The sequence below is a fragment of the Babylonia areolata genome, chromosome 2, assembly GCF_041734735.1.
Source record: "Babylonia areolata isolate BAREFJ2019XMU chromosome 2, ASM4173473v1, whole genome shotgun sequence".
NCBI lineage: Eukaryota > Metazoa > Mollusca > Gastropoda > Neogastropoda > Buccinidae > Babylonia > Babylonia areolata.
This window is the reverse complement of record NC_134877.1, coordinates 416,526-439,025: the sequence shown is the minus strand read 5'-3', so window position 1 is coordinate 439,025 and position 22,500 is coordinate 416,526. Positions and strand designations below refer to the sequence as shown.

General features: G+C 48.9%; 1 protein-coding gene across 4 annotated transcripts in view; it reads left to right on the top strand.

Moving 5' to 3' along the window:
* The window catches only part of LOC143296230 (homeodomain-only protein-like), an 85,002-nt gene that overhangs the window by 50,839 nt on the left and 11,663 nt on the right, over positions 1-22,500 (top strand). For all 4 annotated transcript variants that reach the window (XM_076608072.1, XM_076608064.1, XM_076608079.1 and 1 more), the window contains one exon: positions 4,546-6,684. In XM_076608072.1, coding sequence (XP_076464187.1) covers positions 6,520-6,684 — 165 coding nt within the window. In that variant the 5' untranslated portion in view covers positions 4,546-6,519. The remainder of the gene's footprint in view (positions 1-4,545; positions 6,685-22,500) is intronic.

The window sequence follows — 22,500 nt, the reverse complement described above, 5'->3', positions numbered from 1 at the left end:
AATCACTACATGACCAGCCCCCAGGTCCCCTCACCAATCAGTACTACATGACCAGCCCCCAGGTCCCCTCACCAATCACTACATGACCAGCCCCCAGGTCCCCTCATCAATCACTACATGACCAGCCCCCAGGTCCCCTCATCAATCACTACATGACCAGCCCCCAGGTCCCCTCACCAATTACTACATGACCAGCCCCCAGGTCCCCTCATCAATCACTACATGACCAGCCCCCAGGTCCCCTCACCAATCACTACATGACCAGCCCCCAGGTCCCCTCATCAATCAGTACTACATGACCAGCCCCCAGGTCCCCTCACCAATCACTACATGACCAGCCCCCAGGTCCCCTCACCAATCACTACATGACCAGCCCCCAGGTCCCCTCATCAATCAGTACTACATGACCAGCCCCCAGGTCCCCTCACCAATCACTACATGACCAGCCCCCAGGTCCCCTCACCAATCAGAACTACATGACCAGCCCCCAGGTCCCCTCACCAGTCACTACATGACCAGCCCCCAGGTCCCCTCACCAATCACTACTACATGACCAGCCCCCAGGTCCCCTCACCAATCACTACATGACCAGCCCCCAGGTCCCCTCATCAATCAGTACTACATGACCAGCCCCCAGGTCCCCTCACCAATCACTACATGATCAGCCCCCAGGTCCCCTCACCAATCAGTACTACATGACCAGCCCCCAGGTCCCCTCATCAATCAGTACTACATGACTATCCCCCAGGTCCCCTCACCAATCACTACATGACCAGCCCCCAGGTCCCCTCACCAATCACTACATGACCAGCCCCCAGGTCCCCTCACCAATCACTACATGACCAGCCCCCAGGTCCCCTCATCAATCACTACATGACCAGCCCCCAGGTCCCCTCACCAATCACTACATGACCAGCCCCCAGGTCCCCTCATCAATCAGTACTACATGACCAGCCCCCAGGTCCCCTCACCAATCACTACATGACCAGCCCCCAGGTCCCCTCATCAATCAGTACATGACCAGCCCCCAGGTCCCCTCACCAATTAGTACATGACCAGCCCCCAGGTCCCCTCACCAATCACTACATGACCAGCCCCCAGGTCCCCTCATCAATCAGTACTACATGACCAGCCCCCAGGTCCCCTCACCAATCACTACATGACCAGCCCCCAGGTCCCCTCACCAATCAGAACTACATGACCAGCCCCCAGGTCCCCTCACCAGTCACTACATGACCAGCCCCCAGGTCCCCTCACCAATCACTACTACATGACCAGCCCCCAGGTCCCCTCACCAATCACTACATGACCAGCCCCCAGGTCCCCTCATCAATCAGTACTACATGACCAGCCCCCAGGTCCCCTCACCAATCACTACATGACCAGCCCCCAGGTCCCCTCACCAATCAGTACTACATGACCAGCCCCCAGGTCCCCTCATCAATCAGTACTACATGACTATCCCCCAGGTCCCCTCACCAATCACTACATGACCAGCCCCCAGGTCCCCTCACCAATCACTACATGACCAGCCCCCAGGTCCCCTCATCAATCACTACATGACCAGCCCCCAGGTCCCCTCACCAATCACTACATGACCAGCCCCCAGGTCCCCTCATCAATCAGTACTACATGACCAGCCCCCAGGTCCCCTCACCAATCACTACATGACCAGCCCCCAGGTCCCCTCATCAATCAGTACATGACCAGCCCCCAGGTCCCCTCACCAATTAGTACATGACCAGCCCCCAGGTCCCCTCACCAATCTACATGACCAGCCCCCAGGTCCCCTCATCAATCACTACATGACTATCCCCCAGGTCCCCTCATCAATCACTACATGACCAGCCCCCAGGTCCCCTCCTCAATCACTACATGACTATCCCCCAGGTCCCCTCACCAGTCACTACATGACCAGCCCCCAGGTCCCCTCCTCAATCACTACATGACTATCCCCCAGGTCCCCTCACCAGTCACTACATGACCAGCCCCCAGGTCCCCTCATCAATCAGTACTACATGACCAGCCCCCAGGTCCCCTCACCAATCACTACATGACCAGCCCCCAGGTCCCCTCACCAATCACTACATGACCAGCCCCCAGGTCCCCTCATCAATCAGTACATGACTATCCCCCAGGAACGCTGTGAAAGAAAGGAAAAGAACAGAGTGGTAAAGCCATACTAGGTCCGCGGCGTGTTCTTTTCTTTTGTGTGGCTGTTCGTTCAGTGTACAATAGTACCAGGACAATAGCCTGGAAGCGGATTACAGTCAGTTCCCGACCGTTTGTCGTGAGAAAGGCCTCATGCTGGCCGACACAGTGAAGCACACCTGTTTGTCGCGGATACAGGTGTATATGATCATGTTCATGCACACCGTATAAATATAGCACTGTGCAAGCCATACGCGCACAAAACGAATGAGGGAAAGTCTTCATGAATACATGTGCGCAGGAACAGTGATTCCACTTCACATCACTAACTCATTCGGCTGCACAGACATATAAACACAGACACACACAGACACACACACACACAAACACACGCAAGCACGCACGCACGCAAACACACACAGCCACACACACATACACGCACAACTCTCTCTCTCTCACTCTCATAAACCTCTACCTCAACACTGTCATGAACCTCTACCTCCATGACCCTCTACCTCCATTCCTGTCACGAACATCTACCTCCACACTGTCATGAACCTCTTCACTGTCATGAACCTCTACCTCCACACTGTCATGAACCTCTACCCCCACGAGCCTCAACACTGTCATGAACATCTACCTCCACACTGTCATGAACCTCTACCTCCACACTGTCATGAACCTCTACCCCCACGAGCCTCAACACTGTCATGAACATCTACCTCCACACTGTCATGAACCTCAACCTCCACACTGTCATAAACCTCAACCTCCACACTGTCATGAACCTCTACCCCCATGAGCCTCAACGCTGTCATGAACCTCTACAGTCATGAACCTCTACCTCCATTCCTCTCGTGAAGCTGTCCTCAGCACTATCATACTATCATAAAGCTGTACCCACCCAGCACTGTCATAAAGCTGTACTCAGCACTGTCATAAAGCTGTACTCAGCACTGTCATAAAGCTGTACTCAGCACTGTCATAAAGCTGTACCCACCCAGCACCGTCATGAAGCTGTACTCAGCACTGTCATAAAGCTGTACTCAGCACCATCATAAAGCTGTACTCAGCATCGTTATAAAGCTGTACTCAGCACTGTCATGAAGCTGTACTCAGCACCGTCATAAAGCTGTACTCAGCACCGTCATAAAGCTGTACTCAGCACCGTCATGAAGCTGTACTCAGCACCGTCATGAAGCTGTACTCAGCACTGTCATAAAGCTGTACTCAGCACCGTCATGAAGCTGTACTCAGCACTGTCATGAAGCTGTACTCAGCACCGTCATGAAGCTGTACTCAGCACCGTCATGAAGCTGTACTCAGCACCGTCATAAAGCTGTACTCAGCACTGTCATAAAGGTGTACTCAGCACCATCATAAAGCTGTACTCAGCGCTATCATACTATCATAAAGCTGTACTCAGCACTATCATAAAACTGCACTCAGCACTGTCATAAAGCTGTACTCAGCTGTCACAAAGCTGTACTCAGCATTATCATGCTATCATAAAGCTGTACTCATCACTGCCATAAAGCTGTACTCAGCGCTGTCATACTATCATAAAGCTGTACTCAGCAATGTCATACCACCATAAAGCTGTGCTTTGCACTGTCATAAAGCTGTACTTTTAACTGTCATAATGTTGTACTCAGCACTGTCATAAAGCTGTACTCAGCAATGTCATACCACCATAAAGCTGTGCTTTGCACTGTCATAAAGCTGTACTTTTAACTGTCATAATGTTGTACTCAGCACTGTCATAAAGCTGTACTCAGCGCTGTCATAATGCTGTACTCAGCACTGTCACGAAGCTGTACTCAGCACTGTCATACTATCATAAAGCTGTACTCAGCACCATCATAAAGCTGTACTCAGCACTATCATACTATTATAAAGCTGTACTCAGCACCATCATAAAGCTGTACTCAGCACTGTCATAAAGCTGTACTCAGCACTGTCATAAAGCTGTACTCAGCACGATCATAAAGCTGTACTCAGCACTGTCATAATGCTGTACTCAGCACTGTCATAAAGCTGTACTCAGGACTGTCATAAAGCTGTACTCAGCGCTGTCATAATGCTGTACTCAGGACTGTCATACTGTCATAAAGCTGTACTCATCACTGTCATAAAGCTGTACTCAGCACTGTCATAAAGCTGTACTCAGCACTGTCATACTATCATAAAGCTGTACTCATCACTGTCATAAAGCTGTACTCAGCACTGTCATACCATCATAAAGCTGTACTCAGCACCGTCATAAAGCTGTACTCAGGACTGTCATAAAGCTGTACTCAGCACTGTCATAAAGCTGTACTCAGCACTGTCATAAAGCTGTACTCAGCACCATCATAAAGCTGTACTCAGCACTATGGCATTTTGTCCTGACAGATGTGTGTCCATGACGACGAGAACTGGACATCAGAGTGAGTACATCCTGCCACTGCCACTGCCACATATCTGGAGTATCCTGTGACTGCCACTGCCACACATCTGGAGAATCCTGTGACTGTCACTGCCACACATCTGGAGAATCCTGTGACTGTCACTGCCACACATCTGGAGAATCCTGTGACTGTCACTGCCACACATCTGGAGTTTGAAAACCACAGTGCTGCCACCTGTAGGTCCTGGGTGGAAGGATTCCACTCACAGCAACGTCAACAGCAGGAGCTAGAATAACAACAGACATATAAAACAACGCGCGCGCGCGCGCACGCACGCACACAAACACACACACACACACACACACACAAAACGCCTTCAAGTTGTGTAATAATGAATCTCTATCCGTCCAGGTTGAAAATGTTGCCGCTGTCTTCGCGTTCCTTCATTTTGGTGTACTTTTGATTGATGAATGTAACTGATTCATAACGACATCCTCGTGCGTGTTAAATAGCCAGCTGGCTCCAGGATACTAGTACGAGTGTGTTGAACTCGGAAAAAGGTGAATTGTTGAAGGAAATGTAAACAACAACAACAACGAAAATTGATTAATAGTTTTCTTTGATTGGAATGTCTGCCACACGAAAAGCTGAGAAATAATTAGCTACTTTAGTCTGTTCTCATTAACGTTCACCAGAACACAAACATCCTTGTTCGTGCAACAGTCAGGCCTTTTTGCTTCCTTTCCACAAATAAAACAGTTCCCCTTGAAAGCTGACACTTCCTCTCCACAAATAAAACAGTTTCCCTTGAAAGCCGACACTTCCTCTCCACAAATAAAACAGTTTTCCTTGAAAGCCGACACTTCCTTTCCACAAATAAAACAGTTTCCCTTGAAAGCCGACACTTCCTCTCCACAAATAAAACAGTTTCCCTTGAAAGCCGACATTTCCTCTCCACAAATAAAACAGTTTTCCTTGAAAGCCGACACTTCCTCTCCACAAATAAAACAGTTTCCCTTGAAAGCCGACACTTCCTCTCCACAAATAAAACAGTTTCCCTTGAAAGCCGACACTTCCTCTCCACAAATAAAACAGTTTCCCTTGAAAGCCGCAGACGCTAACCAGTAAGTGATACACGAAGGACGTGGTCGTGTTTAGGACGTCGTTCAGAACTCTGACAACACACCAAGGACGTCGTTCTGACAACACACCACACCAAGGACGTCGTTCTGACACCACACCACACCAAGGACGTCGTTCAGAACTCTGACACCACACCAAGGACGTCGTTCTGACAACACACCACACCAAGGACGTCGTTCTGACACCACACCACACCAAGGACGTCGTTCAGAACTCTGACACCACACCAAGGACGTCGTTCTGACAACACACCAAGGACGTCGTTCTGACACCACACCAAGGACGTCGTTCTGACACCACACCAAGGACGTCGTTCAGAACTCTGACACCACACCAAGGACGTCGTTCTGACACCACACCAAGGACGTCGTTCAGAACTCTGACACCACACCAAGGACGTCGTTCTGACACCACACCAAGGACGTCGTTCTGACACCACACCAAGGACGTCGTTCAGAACTCTGACAACACATCACACCAAGGACGTCGTTCTGACACCACACCAAGGACGTCGTTCTGACAACACACCAAGGACGTCGTTCTGACACCACACCAAGGACGTCGTTCTGACAACACACCACACCAAGGACGTCGTTCTGACACCACACCAAGGACGTCGTTCTGACAACACACCACACCAAGGACGTCGTTCTGACAACACACCAAGGACGTCGTTCAGAACTCTGACACCACACCAAGGACGTCGTTCTGACACCACACCAAGGACGTCGTTCTGACACCACACCAAGGACGTCGTTCAGAACTCTGACAACACATCACACCAAGGACGTCGTCCTGACGACAAAACACCCATCGCCACACCAGAGGACACGCCATGGCTGGCATCCAGGCACACCTGTCAGCGCCTCACCAGTTGCCTCCCCTGTCTCTGGACCAGCAGGAGAAGCTGGAGGAGAACTTCCGGTCCAACCGGAACCCGTCCGAGCTGGACGTCGTCATCATCGCTGCTGAGGTGGGGCTGCCCGAGATCGTGGTGAAGGTCAGTGTCCGAACTTTGTTTGCTCTGATGGTGATGGTGATGATGGTGGTGGTGGTGATGGTGGTGGTGATGGTGGTGGTGATGATGGTGGTGGTGATGGTGGTGGTGATGGTGATGATGGTGATGATGGTGGTGATGGTGATAGTGATGGCGGTGGTGATGATGGTGATGGCGGTGATGGTGGTGGTGGTGGTGATGATGGTGGTGGTGATGGTGGTGGTGATGATGGTGGTGGTGGTGATGGTGGTGATCATGGTGGTGGTGATGGTGGTGGTGATGGTGATGGTGGTGATGGTGGTGATGGTGATGGTGGTGATGGTGATGGTGATGGTGATGGTGGTGATGGTGATGGTGGTGATGGTGATGGTGGTGATGGTGATGGTGGTGATGGTGATGGTGGTGATGGTGATGGTGATGGTGATGGTGTTTGAGCTGGCCGAGCACACACACACACACACACACACACACACACACACACACACAGAGTCCATGTAAGTTTTTAAATTTTTGCCTTCGGAGACGGTCTCTGTCTTTCTCTCTCTCTCTCTCTCTCTCTCTCTCTCTCTCTCTCTCTCTCTCTCTCTCTCTGTGTGTGTGTGTGTGTGTGTGTGTGTGTGTGTGTGTGTGTCTGTGCCGTGTTGTCTAAGTTGTGCAGTGTGTGAACACAGTGATGTTCTGTCCATTCCAATGCCGCTGCAGTTGAAGGGTTGTGAAGGCGGTCAGTGTGCAGTTGGGATAAGGTTGAAGGAATACACGTGCGCACACATGCAGAGACAGACAGACAGACAGACAGACCGATATACACAGACACAGACAGACTCATCTCTCTCTCTCTCTCTCTCTCTCTCTCTACGTTAACATCAATGTGTACCAACTTTACTGGGTTAAGTGGCCATCATGAATTAACCTGTCACATCTTTGGAGTGTTTTTGCCGAGTCTTGGTTGACAGGCTTCTTTTATAACGAACAGCTTCAAGCGCATCGTGTGACGAGAGCTTGCCTGCGGGATAAAGATATAAAAAGTTTCTTTTCTTTGCCGTCGCCTTCAGCGCTGGATGAAACAGATCGCTGTTTGGACGTCCTGTTCCACTGAGATGCCCTCTGAAGTGATCTTTAGGACGAGTCAGGAAGTCTTCTTATGCACTGGTGCGGTTTTGATATATACACGTGTTAGTCAAATTCACAGATATACGCTTACACACACGCGCGCGTGTGTGCGCGCATTCTCACACACACCGGCACACACACTCTAGCGCGCGCGCGCACAGACATACACTCACACACACATGTAAACAAATATGCATTTCGACGATCGCGCAGACATAGAGAGAGAGGGAGAGAGAGAGAAAGAGAGAGAGAGTTTTTGCGCATAATCCACAAGCTAACGCAGAACACTTAATGTTAATGTATCTCGGTGCGTCAGACAGAACACTTAATGTTAATGTATCTCGGTGCGTCAGACAGAACACTTAATGTTAATGTATCTCAGTTCGTCAGACAGAACACTGAATGTTAATGTATCTCGGTTCGTCAGACAGAACACTTAATGTTAATGTATCTCGGTGCGTCAGACAGAACACTTAATGTTAATGTATCTCGGTGCGTCAGACAGAACACTTAATGTTAATGTATCTCGGTTCGTCAGACAGAACACTTAATGTTAATGTATCTCGGTTCGTCAGACAGAACACTTAATGTTAATGTATCTCGGTTCGTCAGACAGAACACTTAATGTTAATGTATCTCGGTTCGTCAGACAGAACACTTAATGTTAATGTATCTCGGTTCGTCAGACAGAACACTTAATGTTAATGTATCTCGGTGCGTCAGACAGAACACTTAATGTTAATGTATCTCAGTTCGTCAGACAGAACACTTAATGTTAATGTATCTCGGTGCGTCAGACAGAACACTTAATGTTAATGTATCTCGGTTCGTCAGACAGAACACTTAATGTTAATGTATCTCGGTGCGTCAGACAGAACACTTAATGTTAATGTATCTCAGTTCGTCAGACAGAACACTTAATGTTAATGTATCTCGGTGCGTCAGACAGAACACTTAATGTTAATGTATCTCAGTTCGTCAGACAGAACACTTAATGTTAATGTATCTCGGTGCGTCAGACAGAACACTTAATGTTAATGTATCTCGGTGCGTCAGACAGAACACTTAATGTTAATGTATCTCGGTTCGTCAGACAGAACACTTAATGTTAATGTATCTCGGTGCGTCAGACAGAACACTTAATGTTAATGTATCTCGGTGCGTCAGACAGAACACTTAATGTTAATGTATCTCGGTGCGTCAGACAGAACACTTAATGTCAATGTATCTCTGTCACATCTCATGACAAATAAGATATGAGTGCTCAACCCCCTCGTTCACCCACCCCATCTAGCTAGAGAGCAGTGTGGGTTGTGCTGTTTGCACGAGATACTCAGTCTGTCTCGGTCTCAGTTCAGGCTGTCACTGAACTGAGATCAGCCTCTTCCTTGTTAACAAATGACAAGATTCTGGGCTTTTCGCCCGCGACTGCCAGAGGAGGCAGCCGTGCCAGTCTTTGGCTCTCTTCAGGGCTGTTTGCCCGTCTGGACGCTTGTAGTGGGGATCACTTTCCTCCGAGTGGTCGTGGTCTCTGTGTTCTGTGTGAACTTCCAGCCTTGGGGTAGTGGTACCTCTTCTGGAAGGTAAGAGGAGACTGTAAAGACAGTCCTAACCTGTGTTCTGTCTGTTCGTCTTGCGTTCATGTCTATGTATGAGAAAGAGAGAGAGAGGAGGGAGTGAATGTTTAAGTAAATATATTTTGCGATTTTATGTGCATTTGTAGGATGCGTATGCATTTTAGACATAAATTTTATAAGAATGTGATAAAATAGTTACGTGTGTTGAAAGGGTTCAACTGTAAAATCTAGATTTAAGTTTTCCTTGTGAACCCCTTCAGTTGTTAGTTCTATTAATGTGTGTGTATGTGTGTCACTGTATTATATATGATACATAAGCTGGAATATTCCAAACTACCCCCTTATCCTTTTCCGTTACTGTCCTTGCTCTTGGGTGTGGTTGTTGTCAGCCTTTTAAACTTCCGAAATAGCGCAGCTGAGTAAAATTGAACTATTCTGTAGCCCATGTGTTAATCAGGGAGGGGTTAAACTGAAATTTTGTAAGATTTGTTTTCTTTACGAATTCTGGGCTTGGTACATTTAGGTTGTTTAATTGGGTTTGTCCAAAAGTGAATCCTACCAGTGGATAATAGGCTATATACAGTGTTTTCAGCGTTCCCACTTTCGTGTTCATCCACTGACTTCCCCACCCTTCCACTGACCCTCCACTGGGGTTAAAAATGGTTCTCTCTTCGAAACAGAAGAGATTCATGATCTTTTCCGACTCCTTGTCAGCCCTGGAGGTGATCGCCTGCAGGAATATCACTCATCCCAAACTGCTGGAATTTTATGAAACTTTTACTCTCGCAACGAAGAAAGGATACGAGGTTGTGTTGGCCTGGGTTCCCGGACATGTTGGCATTCGTGGTAACGAAAGGGCGGACCTGCTGGCCAGGAACGCTGTAAAGAAAGAATTGTCCAGATCCTTTGTGCCATATACAGACATGAAGCGGAAGGTGAACACCTACGTTAAGGATCTATGGCAAGAGGAGTGGAACACCCAGACGGACAACAAGCTCTTCCAGATCCGTCCGGACCTAAAAGAGACCCTCCCTTCGGGGGTGAAGAACAGAAAGGAGGAGTCTGTGCTGTGCAGACTGCGTACGGGGCGCACTTTTTAAAAAAAACTCATTCTTACTTGTTGAAGGGGGAAGAGGCCCCTCGATGCATTCCCTGTGACGAGCCTCTCACCGTGAAAACACGTGCTCCTTGATTGTTGGGATCTGCATGACGTTAGACGCAGACATTACACGGCGGTTTCTTTGAAGACTTTGTTTCGTGATGTCCCTCCGTGGGCGCTGATGGACTTCTTAAAAGAAGTGAACCTTTTTAACCAGATTTGAAGGTTTTAAACTATGGAAGTTTTTTTTAACTTTGGAGTGGAAAGTTTGAAGTGGTGACTCGTTTTAATTGGTTGTTTTTTTTATCCTTGTAGTAGTTATTGACGCGGCGATAGCCTTGAGATGGCCTTAGTGGTCGGCGAGGCTCTAAGCACCATAATTTCTTTCATTTACCCTCCACTGTCTCCCCGGGAACCCCCCTGCCTGCCTTTGGCTTCCTTAGTCCAGGCCTCCGTTGGCTGCTGCCGCCTGCCGCTGGCTGCCGTCGCCAGCGTTCTCTGGCCTGGCGCTCAGCCGTCTGGGTGTTCGTCTCTTCGTCTTCGTCGTCGCTGTTCTTCGTCGTCGTCACTCACTGTTCGTCTTAGTCGTCACTGTTCGTCTTCGTCGTCACTGTTCCTCGTCGTCGTCACTTACTGTTCGTCGTCGTCGTCACTACATCATTAACGTTGTGCTTGTTTCCTTATCTTAAAGCTCTGTTTTTTTGTGTGTGTGGGTTTGTTTGTTTTTGTGTGTGTGTGTGTGTTATTATTTATCCATTCTGTTATTTAAGTGTTGTTGCAGCTGGGGTTGTGGTGATTGTTTGTGGGCAAGCTAGGTGTGTGATTAAACAAATGTATGTGAACCCTGCATTGTTGTAGTCTGTGTTTGTGTTGGCTGGGTGTTAGTGCTGGGCTGGGTGGGGGTTTCTAGTCCGCTCTCTTATAGAGCGTGACAATCTCGGTGCGTCAGACAGAACACTTAATGTATCTCGGTGCGTCAGACAGAACACTTAATGTTAATGTATCTCGGTGCGTCAGACAGAACACTTAATGTTAATGTATCTCGGTGCGTCAGACAGAACACTTAATGTTAATGTATATCGGTGCGTCAGACAGAACACTTAATGTTAATGTATCTCGGTGCGTCAGACAGAACACTTAATGTTAATGTATCTCGGTGCGTCAGACAGAACACTGAATGTTAATGTATCTCGGTGCGTCAGACAGAACACTTAATGAATCTCGGTGCGTCAGACAGAACACTTAATGTTAATGTATATCGGTGCGTCAGACAGAACACTTAATGTTAATGTATCTCGGTGCGTCAGACAGAACACTTAATGTTAATGTATCTCGGTGCGTCAGACAGAACACTGAATGTTAATGTATCTCGGTGCGTCAGACAGAACACTTAATGTATCTCGGTGCGTCAGACAGAACACTTAATGTATCTCGGTGCGTCAGACAGAACACTTAATGTTAATGTATCTCGGTGCGTCAGACAGAACACTGAATGTTAATGTATCTCGGTGCGTCAGACAGAACACTGAATGTTAATGTATCTCGGTGCGTCAGACAGAACACTGAATGTTAATGTATCTCGGTGCGTCAGACAGAACACTTAATGAATCTCGGTGCGTCAGACAGAACACTTAATGTTAATGTATCTCGGTGCGTCAGACAGAACACTTAATGTTAATGTATCTCGGTGCGTCAGACAGAACACTGAATGTTAATGTATCTCGGTGCGTCAGAACGATCACTTAATGTTAATGTATCTCGGTGCTTCAGACAGAACACTGAATGTTAATGTATCTCGGTGCGTCAGAACGATCACTTAATGTTAATGTATCTCGGTGCGTCAGACAGAACACTTAATGTTAATGTATCTCGGTGCGTCAGACAGAACACTGAATGTTAATGTATCTCGGTGCGTCAGACAGAACACTTAATGAATCTCGGTGCGTCAGACAGAACACTTAATGTTAATGTATCTCGGTGCGTCAGACAGAACACTTAATGAATCTCGGTGCTTCAGACAGAACACTTAATGTTAATGTATCTCGGTGCGTCAGACAGAACACTTAATGTTAATGTATCTCGGTGCGTCAGACAGAACACTGAATGTTAATGTATCTCGGTGCGTCAGACAGAACACTTAATGAATCTCGGTGCGTCAGACAGAACACTTAATGTTAATGTATATCGGTGCGTCAGACAGAACACTTAATGTTAATGTATCTCGGTGCGTCAGACAGAACACTTAATGTTAATGTATCTCGGTGCGTCAGACAGAACACTGAATGTTAATGTATCTCGGTGCGTCAGACAGAACACTTAATGTATCTCGGTGCGTCAGACAGAACACTTAATGTATCTCGGTGCGTCAGACAGAACACTTAATGTTAATGTATCTCGGTGCGTCAGACAGAACACTGAATGTTAATGTATCTCGGTGCGTCAGACAGAACACTGAATGTTAATGTATCTCGGTGCGTCAGACAGAACACTGAATGTTAATGTATCTCGGTGCGTCAGACAGAACACTTAATGAATCTCGGTGCGTCAGACAGAACACTTAATGTTAATGTATCTCGGTGCGTCAGACAGAACACTTAATGTTAATGTATCTCGGTGCGTCAGACAGAACACTGAATGTTAATGTATCTCGGTGCGTCAGAACGATCACTTAATGTTAATGTATCTCGGTGCTTCAGACAGAACACTGAATGTTAATGTATCTCGGTGCGTCAGAACGATCACTTAATGTTAATGTATCTCGGTGCGTCAGACAGAACACTTAATGTTAATGTATCTCGGTGCGTCAGACAGAACACTGAATGTTAATGTATCTCGGTGCGTCAGACAGAACACTTAATGAATCTCGGTGCGTCAGACAGAACACTTAATGTTAATGTATCTCGGTGCGTCAGACAGAACACTTAATGTATCTCGGTGCGTCAGACAGAACACTTAATGTTAATGTATCTCGGTGCTTCAGACAGAACACTGAATGTTAATGTATCTTGGTGCGTCAGAACGATCACTTAATGTTAATGTATCTCGGTGCGTCAGACAGAACACTTAATGTTAATGTATCTCGGTGCGTCAGACAGAACACTTAATGTTAATGTATCTCGGTGCGTCAGACAGAACACTTAATGTTAATGTATCTCGGTGCGTCAGACAGAACACTTAATGTTAATGTATCTCGGTGCGTCAGACAGAAAAATTAATGTTAATGTATCTCGGTGCGTCAGACAGAACACTTAATGTATCTCGGTGCGTCAGACAGAACACTTAATGTTAATGTATCTCGGTGCGTCAGACAGAACACTTAATGTTAATGTATCTCGGTGCGTCAGACAGAACACTTAATGTTAATGTATCTCGGTGCGTCAGACAGAACACTTAATGTATCTCGGTGCGTCAGACAGAACACTGAATGTTAATGTATCTCGGTGCGTCAGACAGAACACTTAATGTTAATGTATCTTGGTGCGTCAGACAGAACACTTAATGTTAATGTATCTCGGTGCGTCAGACAGAACACTGAATGTTAATGTATCTCGGTGCGTCAGACAGAACACTTAATGTTAATGTATCTCGGTGCGTCAGACAGAACACTTAATGTTAATGTATCTCGGTGCGTCAGACAGAACACTTAATGTTAATGTATCTCGGTGCGTCAGACAGAACACTTAATGTTAATGTATCTCGGTGCGTCAGACAGAAACAATCTGACTTCGCTCTCCAGTGATGGAGTTATTTTCATCTTTATTTGATTTCATTTGATCTGATCAGTTTCATGTCCTGTGATCAAATCTTAATTCACTTGATTCCCAATTGAACATATTTTTTTATTTGACTTTGTTTTTGTCGCGTTTATAGTATCATTCTAGTTTGTTTTATTTTGTCTTTAAAAAGATAGTGTTTTACCTTATTTCATTTAATTTTGCTTCATTTTATTTTGATTAGTGTGTGGCGGTGCAGTCAGTGAAGGCTGCTTGCTTTCCGCTCAGCTTTCCTCGGGGCACCTGAAACCACACTCACAGCACACGCTCTGAACGAAACTGCGCCCAGCGGTCACTGCATACACATGTACACTTGCACGCGCAAGCACACACACACACGCACACACACACACACACGAACACACACACGCACACACACGCTCTCTCTCCGAGTCTCTCTCTTTCTCCGGCACACGTTTGGCTTATCAAAGCAAGTGAACGTTTCGATCCCGAGTTATTTCTCCACTGTTTCTAGCCACACTGTTTGCTTGGAGCAAAGTTCGTGACGGGAAAGAGGTCGTCAATATTTCAACCAGGGTATAAGAATAGATATCTGTGGCTTCGTCACTTTTGTTGGTACGTAGGAGTTTAAAAAAATCGACACTCTTGCCTTCAGGAGAGAGAGAGAGAGAGAGAGAGAGAGAGAGAGGGCGTCTTTGCTTGGATTGCATTCATTGTGACTCACTGCGGAATCGTTTGGTGCAAGCATGTAGTTCAGCATATAGAAGACCTACTTTGAGTAGACTGTGTGTGTGTGTGTGTGTGTGTGTGTGTGTGTGTGTGTGTGTGTGCAGACCATGCTTCCATGCTTACTTGCGCGCGCGCGTGTGTGTGTGTGTGTGTGTGTGTGTGTGTGTGTGTGTGTGTGTGTGTGCCCGTGGTATCTTTGCCGACCAAACAACACAAAACATGTAGCCAACATGTCAGTGTGAGCGCTGTCTGAAAGACAAAGAAGCTCATCGACTGACATGTGTTGTGCTATATAGCAGAAACAGATCGATCAATAGACATCTACATCGACTGACATGTGTTGTGCTATATAGCAGAAACAGATCGATCAATAGACATCTACATCGACTGACATGTGTTGTGCTATATAGCAGAAACAGATCGATCAATAGACATCTGCATCGACTGACATGTGTTGTGCTATATAGCAGAAACAGATCGATCAATAGACATCTACATCGACTGACATGTGTTGTGCTATAGCAGAAACAGATCGATCAATAGACATCTGCATCGACTGACATGTGTTGTGCTATATAGCAGAAACAGATCGATCAATAGACATCTACAAACGGGGTCTGTACAAGAGCCCTGCACACAGGGATCACGCATGACTGCGCAGTCCTACCACGCACAACGCCTCCCACACATCTTCTCTTGATATACCCCCCTCCCCTTCCCTCTCTTCCTCCCTCCCCTCCCCTCTCTTCCTCCCTCCCGCTTCTCCCCTCTCTATCTCCCCCTCTCTCTATCTCCCCCTCTCTATCTCCCCCTCTCTATCTCCCCCTCTCTCTATATCCCCCCCCTCTGTCTCCCCCTATCTCCCCCTCTCTATCTCCCTCCTCTCTATCTCCCCCCTCTCTATCTCCCCCCTCTCTCTATCTCCCCCCTCTCTATCTCCCCCTCTCTATCTCCCCCTTCTCTCTATCTCCCCCTCTCTATCTCCCTCCTCTCTATCTCCCCCTATCTCCCCCACCTCTCTATCTCCCCCTCTCTATCTCCCCCTTCTCTCTATCTCCCCCTCTCTATCTCCCCCTTCTCTCTATCTCCCCCTCTCTATCTCCCCCTCTCTATCTCCCCCTCTCTATCTCCCCCTTCTCTCTATCTCCCCCTCTCTATCTCCCCCTCTCTATCTCCCCCCCTCTCTATCTCCCCCTCTCTATCTCCCCCTTCTCTATCTCCCCCTCTCTATCTCCCCCTCTCTATCTCCCCCTTCTCTCTATCTCCCCCTCTCTATCTCCCCCTTCTCTCTATCTCCCCCTCTCTCCCACTCTCTGTCTCCCCTCTCTCTTCCTTCCTGCCGCTTCCCCCCTCTCTCTATCTCCCCCTCTCTATCTCCCTCCTCTCTATCTCCCCCTCTCTATCTCCCCCTCTCTATCTCCCCCTCTCTATCTCCCCCTCTCTCTATCTCCCCCTCTCTATCTCCCTCCTCTCTATCTCCCCCCCCTCTCTATCTCCCCCCTCTCTATCTCCCCCTCTCTATCTCCCCCTTCTCTCTATCTCCCTCCTCTCTATCTCCCCCTATCACCCCCCTCTATCACCCCCTCTCTATCTCCCCCCTCTCTCTATCACCCCCTCTCTCTCTACCCCCCTCTCTATCTCCCCCCTCTCTATCTCCCCCCTCTCTCTATCACCCCCTCTCTATCACCCCCTCTCTCTATCACCCCCTCTCTCTATCTCCCACCTGTCTCTATCACCCCCCCTCTCTATCTCCCACCCCTCTCTATCTTCCACCTCTCTCTATCACCCCCTCTCTATCACCCCCTCTCTATCACCCCCTCTCTCTATCACCCCCTCTCTATCACCCCCTCTCTCTATCACCCCCTCTCTATCTCCCCCCTCTCTATCTCCCCCCTCTCTATCACCCCCTCTCTATCACCCCCTCTATCACCCCCTCTCTCTATCTCCCCCCTCTATCTCCCACCTCTCTCTCTCCCCCTCTCTATCACCCTCTATCTCCCACCTCTCTCTATCTCCCCCCTCTCTATCTATCTCCCCCCTCTCTATCACCCCCTCTCTATCTCCCCCCTCTCTATCACCCCCTCTCTATCTCCCCCCCTCTCTATCTCCCCCTCTCTATCTCCCCCCTCTCTATCACCCCCTCTCTATCACCCCTCTCTATCTCCCACCTCTATCTCCCCCCTCTCTATCTCCCCCTCTCTATCACCCCCTCTCTATCTCCCACCTCTATCTCCCCCCTCTCTATCTACGCCTACGCCCCAACCATGACCAACCCGGATGAAGTGAAGGCGAAGTTCTACGAGGACCTTCACTCTGTCATTGCTGCTATCCCTAAAGCAGACAAGCTCATCATTCTTGGGGACTTCAATGCTAGAGTTGGCTCTGACTACATCTCCTGGGATGGAGTGATTGGAAAGCATGGTGTGGGCCACTGTAACCCAAATGGATTGCTTTTGCTTCAGACCTGTGCAGAGCACGAACTGCTGATAACCAACACAGTTTTCTGCCTCCCTACCCGTAACAGGACGTCATGGATGCACCCTCGCTCAAAGCATTGGCATCTCATCGATTACGTCATCGTCAGGAAAAGGGATAGGCAAGATGTACGTGTGACAAAGACCATGTGCGGCGCTGAGTGTTGGACAGACCATCGCCTTGTAGTCTCGAAGCTGAATATTCGAATCCAGCCCAAGAGACGCCCCCAAGGCCAGAAGGCTCCAAAACGGCTCAACATTGCTCAGCTGAAAAACATCACCATCAAACAGACCTTTGTGGAGCTGCTGGAAGATCGTCTGGAATCCGCCTCTCTGGACAACCAGAATGTGGAATCTGACTGGAGGACCTTGCGCGAGATGATCTATAGTACAGCTTCAGAGACCCTGGGACCCATGACCAGAAAGCACAAAGACTGGTTTGATGAAAACTGTGAGGAAATCAAGCAGCTTCTGGATGAGAAACGCCGTCTGCATCAAGCCCACCTGAGCAACCCAAAGTCCACATCAAAAAAGGATGCGTACAATGCCATCCGCAGGACTGTTCAGCAAAAGTTACGTCAGATGCAGGATAAGTGGTTGAGCGACAAAGCCGATGAGATCCAGGGATATGCTGACAGGCACGATATGAAGAGGTTCTATGATGCCTTAAAAGAAGTCTACGGTCCCACATCCTCAGGATCATCCCCCCTCCTCAGTGCAGATGGGAATACCTTGATCACCGAGAAGGAGAAAATTCTCAAACGCTGGGCTGAGCACTTCAACAGTGTCTTAAATCGCCCTTCCTCCATAAATGATGAAGCCATAGACCGGCTCCCACAAGTCCCCATCAACGAAGCACTGGACGATCCGCCAACACTTCTTGAGACCCAGAAAGCAATCCGTCTGCTATCCAGTGGCAAAGCACCTGGCTCAGACTCCATACCAGCAGAGGTCTACAAGGATGGAGGCACTGTGCTGACTGAGAAGCTCCATCAGCTGTACTCACTCATGTGGAAAGAAGAGACGATCCCCCAGGATTTCAAAGATGCATCTATCATTCACCTGTACAAGCGAAAGGGGAACCGGCAAGCCTGTGATAACCATCGGGGCATTTCCTTGCTCTCTATCGCAGGCAAGATACTTGCCAGGATCTTACTAAACCGCCTCACAGCACACCTTGACCAAGGTCATTTGCCTGAGAGCCAATGTGGATTCCGGAAAGAGCGCGGAACCACCGACATGGTGTTTGCTGCAAGGCAGCTGCAAGAGAAATGTCAGGAGCAAAATGCTGCTCTGTTCTCCACCTATGTTGACCTCACTAAAGCCTTCGACACCGTGAGTAGAGAGGGACTGTGGAAGATCATGGCCAAGTACGGATGCCCTCGGAAATTTATTTCCTTGGTCAGCCAATTCCATGAAGGCATGCAGGCTCGAGTCCAGGACAATGGTGAAACATCTGCTGCTTTTCCTGTCACAAATGGTGTCAAGCAAGGCTGCGTCCTGGCTCCAACACTGTTCAGCCTCATGTTCTCTGCAATGCTTACTGATGCCTTCAGAGATGGCGATGTTGGAATTGGCCTAAAGTACCGAACAGATGGCAAGCTGTTTAACCTCAGAAGGCTTCAAGCAAAAACGAAGGTCATGACAGACATCATCAGAGACTTTTTGTTTGCTGATGATTGTGCCCTCAACGCTGGATCTGAAGCTGACATGCAACTCAGCGTGGACAAATTTTCCACTGCCAGCAGGAACTTCGGCCTTACCATCAGCACGAGGAAAACTGAAGTTCTCCATCAGCCAGCCCCAGGGAAACCCTACGTTGAGCCCAACATCACAGTCAATGGTCAGAGACTCAGTGTGGTGGAGCGGTTCACATACCTTGGCAGCACATTGTCACAAAATGCGACCATTGACGATGAAGTGAACGTCAGGATTGCAAGAGCAAGCGCAACTTTTGGTAGACTCTATGCAAATGTCTGGAACAGAAGAGGCATTGGTCTTGAGACCAAACTAAAGGTGTACAGAGCAGTAGTTCTCCCCACACTACTGTACGCCTGCGAAACTTGGACAGTGTACCAACGACATGCCAAGAAGCTGAACCACTTCCACACAACATGCCTAAGGAAGCTACTGAACATCAAGTGGCAAGACAGGACCCCAGACACGGAGGTGCTTGCAAAAGCCACCCTTCCCAGCATCTTCACCATCCTGATGCAGTCCCAGCTTCGCTGGGCTGGACACGTGGCGCGCATGCCAGACCATCGGCTGCCCAAAAGGCTCTTCTATGGCGAGCTGCAACAAGGGAAGAGATCACACGGAGGTCAGAAGAAGCGCTTCAGAGATACTCTGAAAGTCTCTCTGAAAGCGTTTGATATCAACCCTGACTCCTGGGAGGAATCTGCAGCGGACCGTGACAAATGGCGCACTGCTGTGCACAAAGGTGCCAAGTTGTGCGAGGCCAACAGGACTGCTGCAGCTGTTCAGAAGAGGCAGGCCAGAAAGTCACGGGCAAACAAGCTCCCTGACAATGATATGCCTGTTCTTGTCTGCCCCAACTGTCAGCGAACATTTCGTGCGCAGATTGGACTATTCAGCCATCTGCGCACTCACAGATAGATTCATGAGCATCCCCCCCCCCCCCCCCACCGCCCTCCCCCCATCCCCCAGCTGGATGACAACGATGGTCATCATCGATCTCGATGGACACACACCACCACCACCATCTCCCCCCTCTCTATCTCCCCCTCTCTATCTCCCACCTCTATCTCCCCCCTCTCTATCTCCCCCTCTCTATCACCCCCTCTCTATCTCCCACCTCTATCTCCCCCTCTATATCTCCCCCCTCTCTATCACCCCCTCTCTCCCACCTCTATCTCCCCCCTCTCTATCTCCCCCCTCTCTATCTCCCCCTCTCTATCTCCCCCCTCTCTATCACCCCCTCTCTATCTCCCACCTCTATCTCCCCCCTCTCTATCTCCCACCTCTCTCTATCTCCCCCTCTCTCTATCTCCCCCCTCTCTATCTCCCCCCTCTCTCTATCACCCCCTCTCTCTATCACCCCCTCTCTATCTCCCCCCTCTCTCTATCACCCTATCTCTATCACCCCGGCTCTATCTCCCCCTATCTCCCCCCTCTCTCTTTCTCCCTCTTTCCCCTCTATCTCCCTCTCTCTCTCCCCCCCCTCTCTCTTTCTCCCCTCTTTCCCCTCACTGGACGAAACGATGACAGGTCCTGTTTGAAATGCGCGGGAACACGTCACAAACAGGGAAAGATGTGGACAGTGTTCCTTCATCACTGAAGTCATGGAAGGAATAAAGCCATATTGTACGCTTACTCACTCATACTCGGATAGAAACGCGCAGTGTCGGTACGAACACACGTATTCAAATACACACACGCACGTGTGCGTACGCGAGCGCGCGCTCGCGCGCACACACACACACACACGCACGTGTGCAGCAAGATGACTGACAACACGATGCTGAAGCAGCAGATCTCTACAATCACCGACACTGTACTCTGTGCCTGCAGCTCCTATCCTCTGGAACCACTGATTTACTGAGTCAGCGCTGTGCTCACCACCACACCACCACACCAATACCACACAACCACCACACCACCGCCACACCACCACCACACCACCACCACACCACCACACCAATACCACACAACCACCACACCAACACCACACCACCACCACACAACACAAACCACCACCACCACCACCACCACACCACCACCACACCACCACCACACAACACCACTACCACCACCACCACACCACACCACCGCCACACCACACCACCACCACACCACCACACCACACCACACCACACCACACCACCACTATACCAACACCACACCAACACCAAACCACCACCACACGACCAACACACAACACCACCACCACCACTACACCACACCACACCACACCACCACCACACCAACACCAACACCACACCACCACTACACCAACACCACACCACACCACACCACCATTACACCAACACCCACACCACACCACCACTACACCAACACCACACCACACCAACTCACACTGTATTTGAGCACTGCGGTGACCCCGATGTGTGTGTGTGTGTGTGTGTGTGTGTGTGTGTGTGTGTGTGTGTGTGTGTGTGTGTGTGTGAAACATTGGAAGCGTTTACTTTTCTTGCCATCTGTCTGTTTGTCTGTCTATTTGTCTGTCTGTCTGTTTGTCCGTCTGTCTGTCTGTTTGTTTGCCTATATGTTTGTCTGCCTGCCTGTTTATCTGTTTGTCTCACTCTCTCTCTCTCTTTCTCTCTCTCTCTCTTTCTCTCTCTCTTCTCTCTCTCTCTCTCTCTCTCTCTCTCTCTCTCTCTACTATCTCACTGTTCATAACGTGTTATGTGTGAGTGTGTGTGTCCTTGTCATTTTTGTGTGACTTGTTCTTGGAATCTGTCCAGGGAAGTGTGTGTGTGTGTGTGTGTGTGTGTGTGTGTGTGTGTGTGTGTGTGTGTGTGTGTGTGCCTCTCCGTTCCTCCCCCTCTCTTCTCCTCCCTCTCTCTCCCCTATCTAACCACCATCACGCGCGCGCGCGCGCGCGTGTGTGTGTGTGCGCGTGTGCGTTTGCGTGTTGTGTGCACGAATATGTGTATGTTTTTTTTCTTCTTAAGTCGTGTTTGTGGATTTTGTTCTTCAGTTTAAGATTCATGCAGATGCTGCATGTGATGTGAACATGTGCGCGTGCGTGCGTGTATGTGTGTGTGTGTGTGTGTGTGTGTGTGTGTGTGTGTGTGCGTGTTTGTTTGTATGTGTGTGTGTGTGTGTGTGTGTGTGTGTGAGGTGAGGGGGGAGGGAGAGGGGGAGGGGGGAGACAGAGGGTGAGGGGGTAGGGAGAGGGAGACAGAGGGTGAGGGCTAACATCTCCTAACATCATGTGCTGTGTATCATCCCCTGACATCATGTATCATCCCCTGACATCACGTGTCATCCCCTGACATCATGTATCATCCCCTGACATCATGTATCATCCCCTGACATCATGTATCATCCCCTGACATCATGTATCATCCCCTGACATCATGTATCATCCCCTGACATCATGTATCATCCCC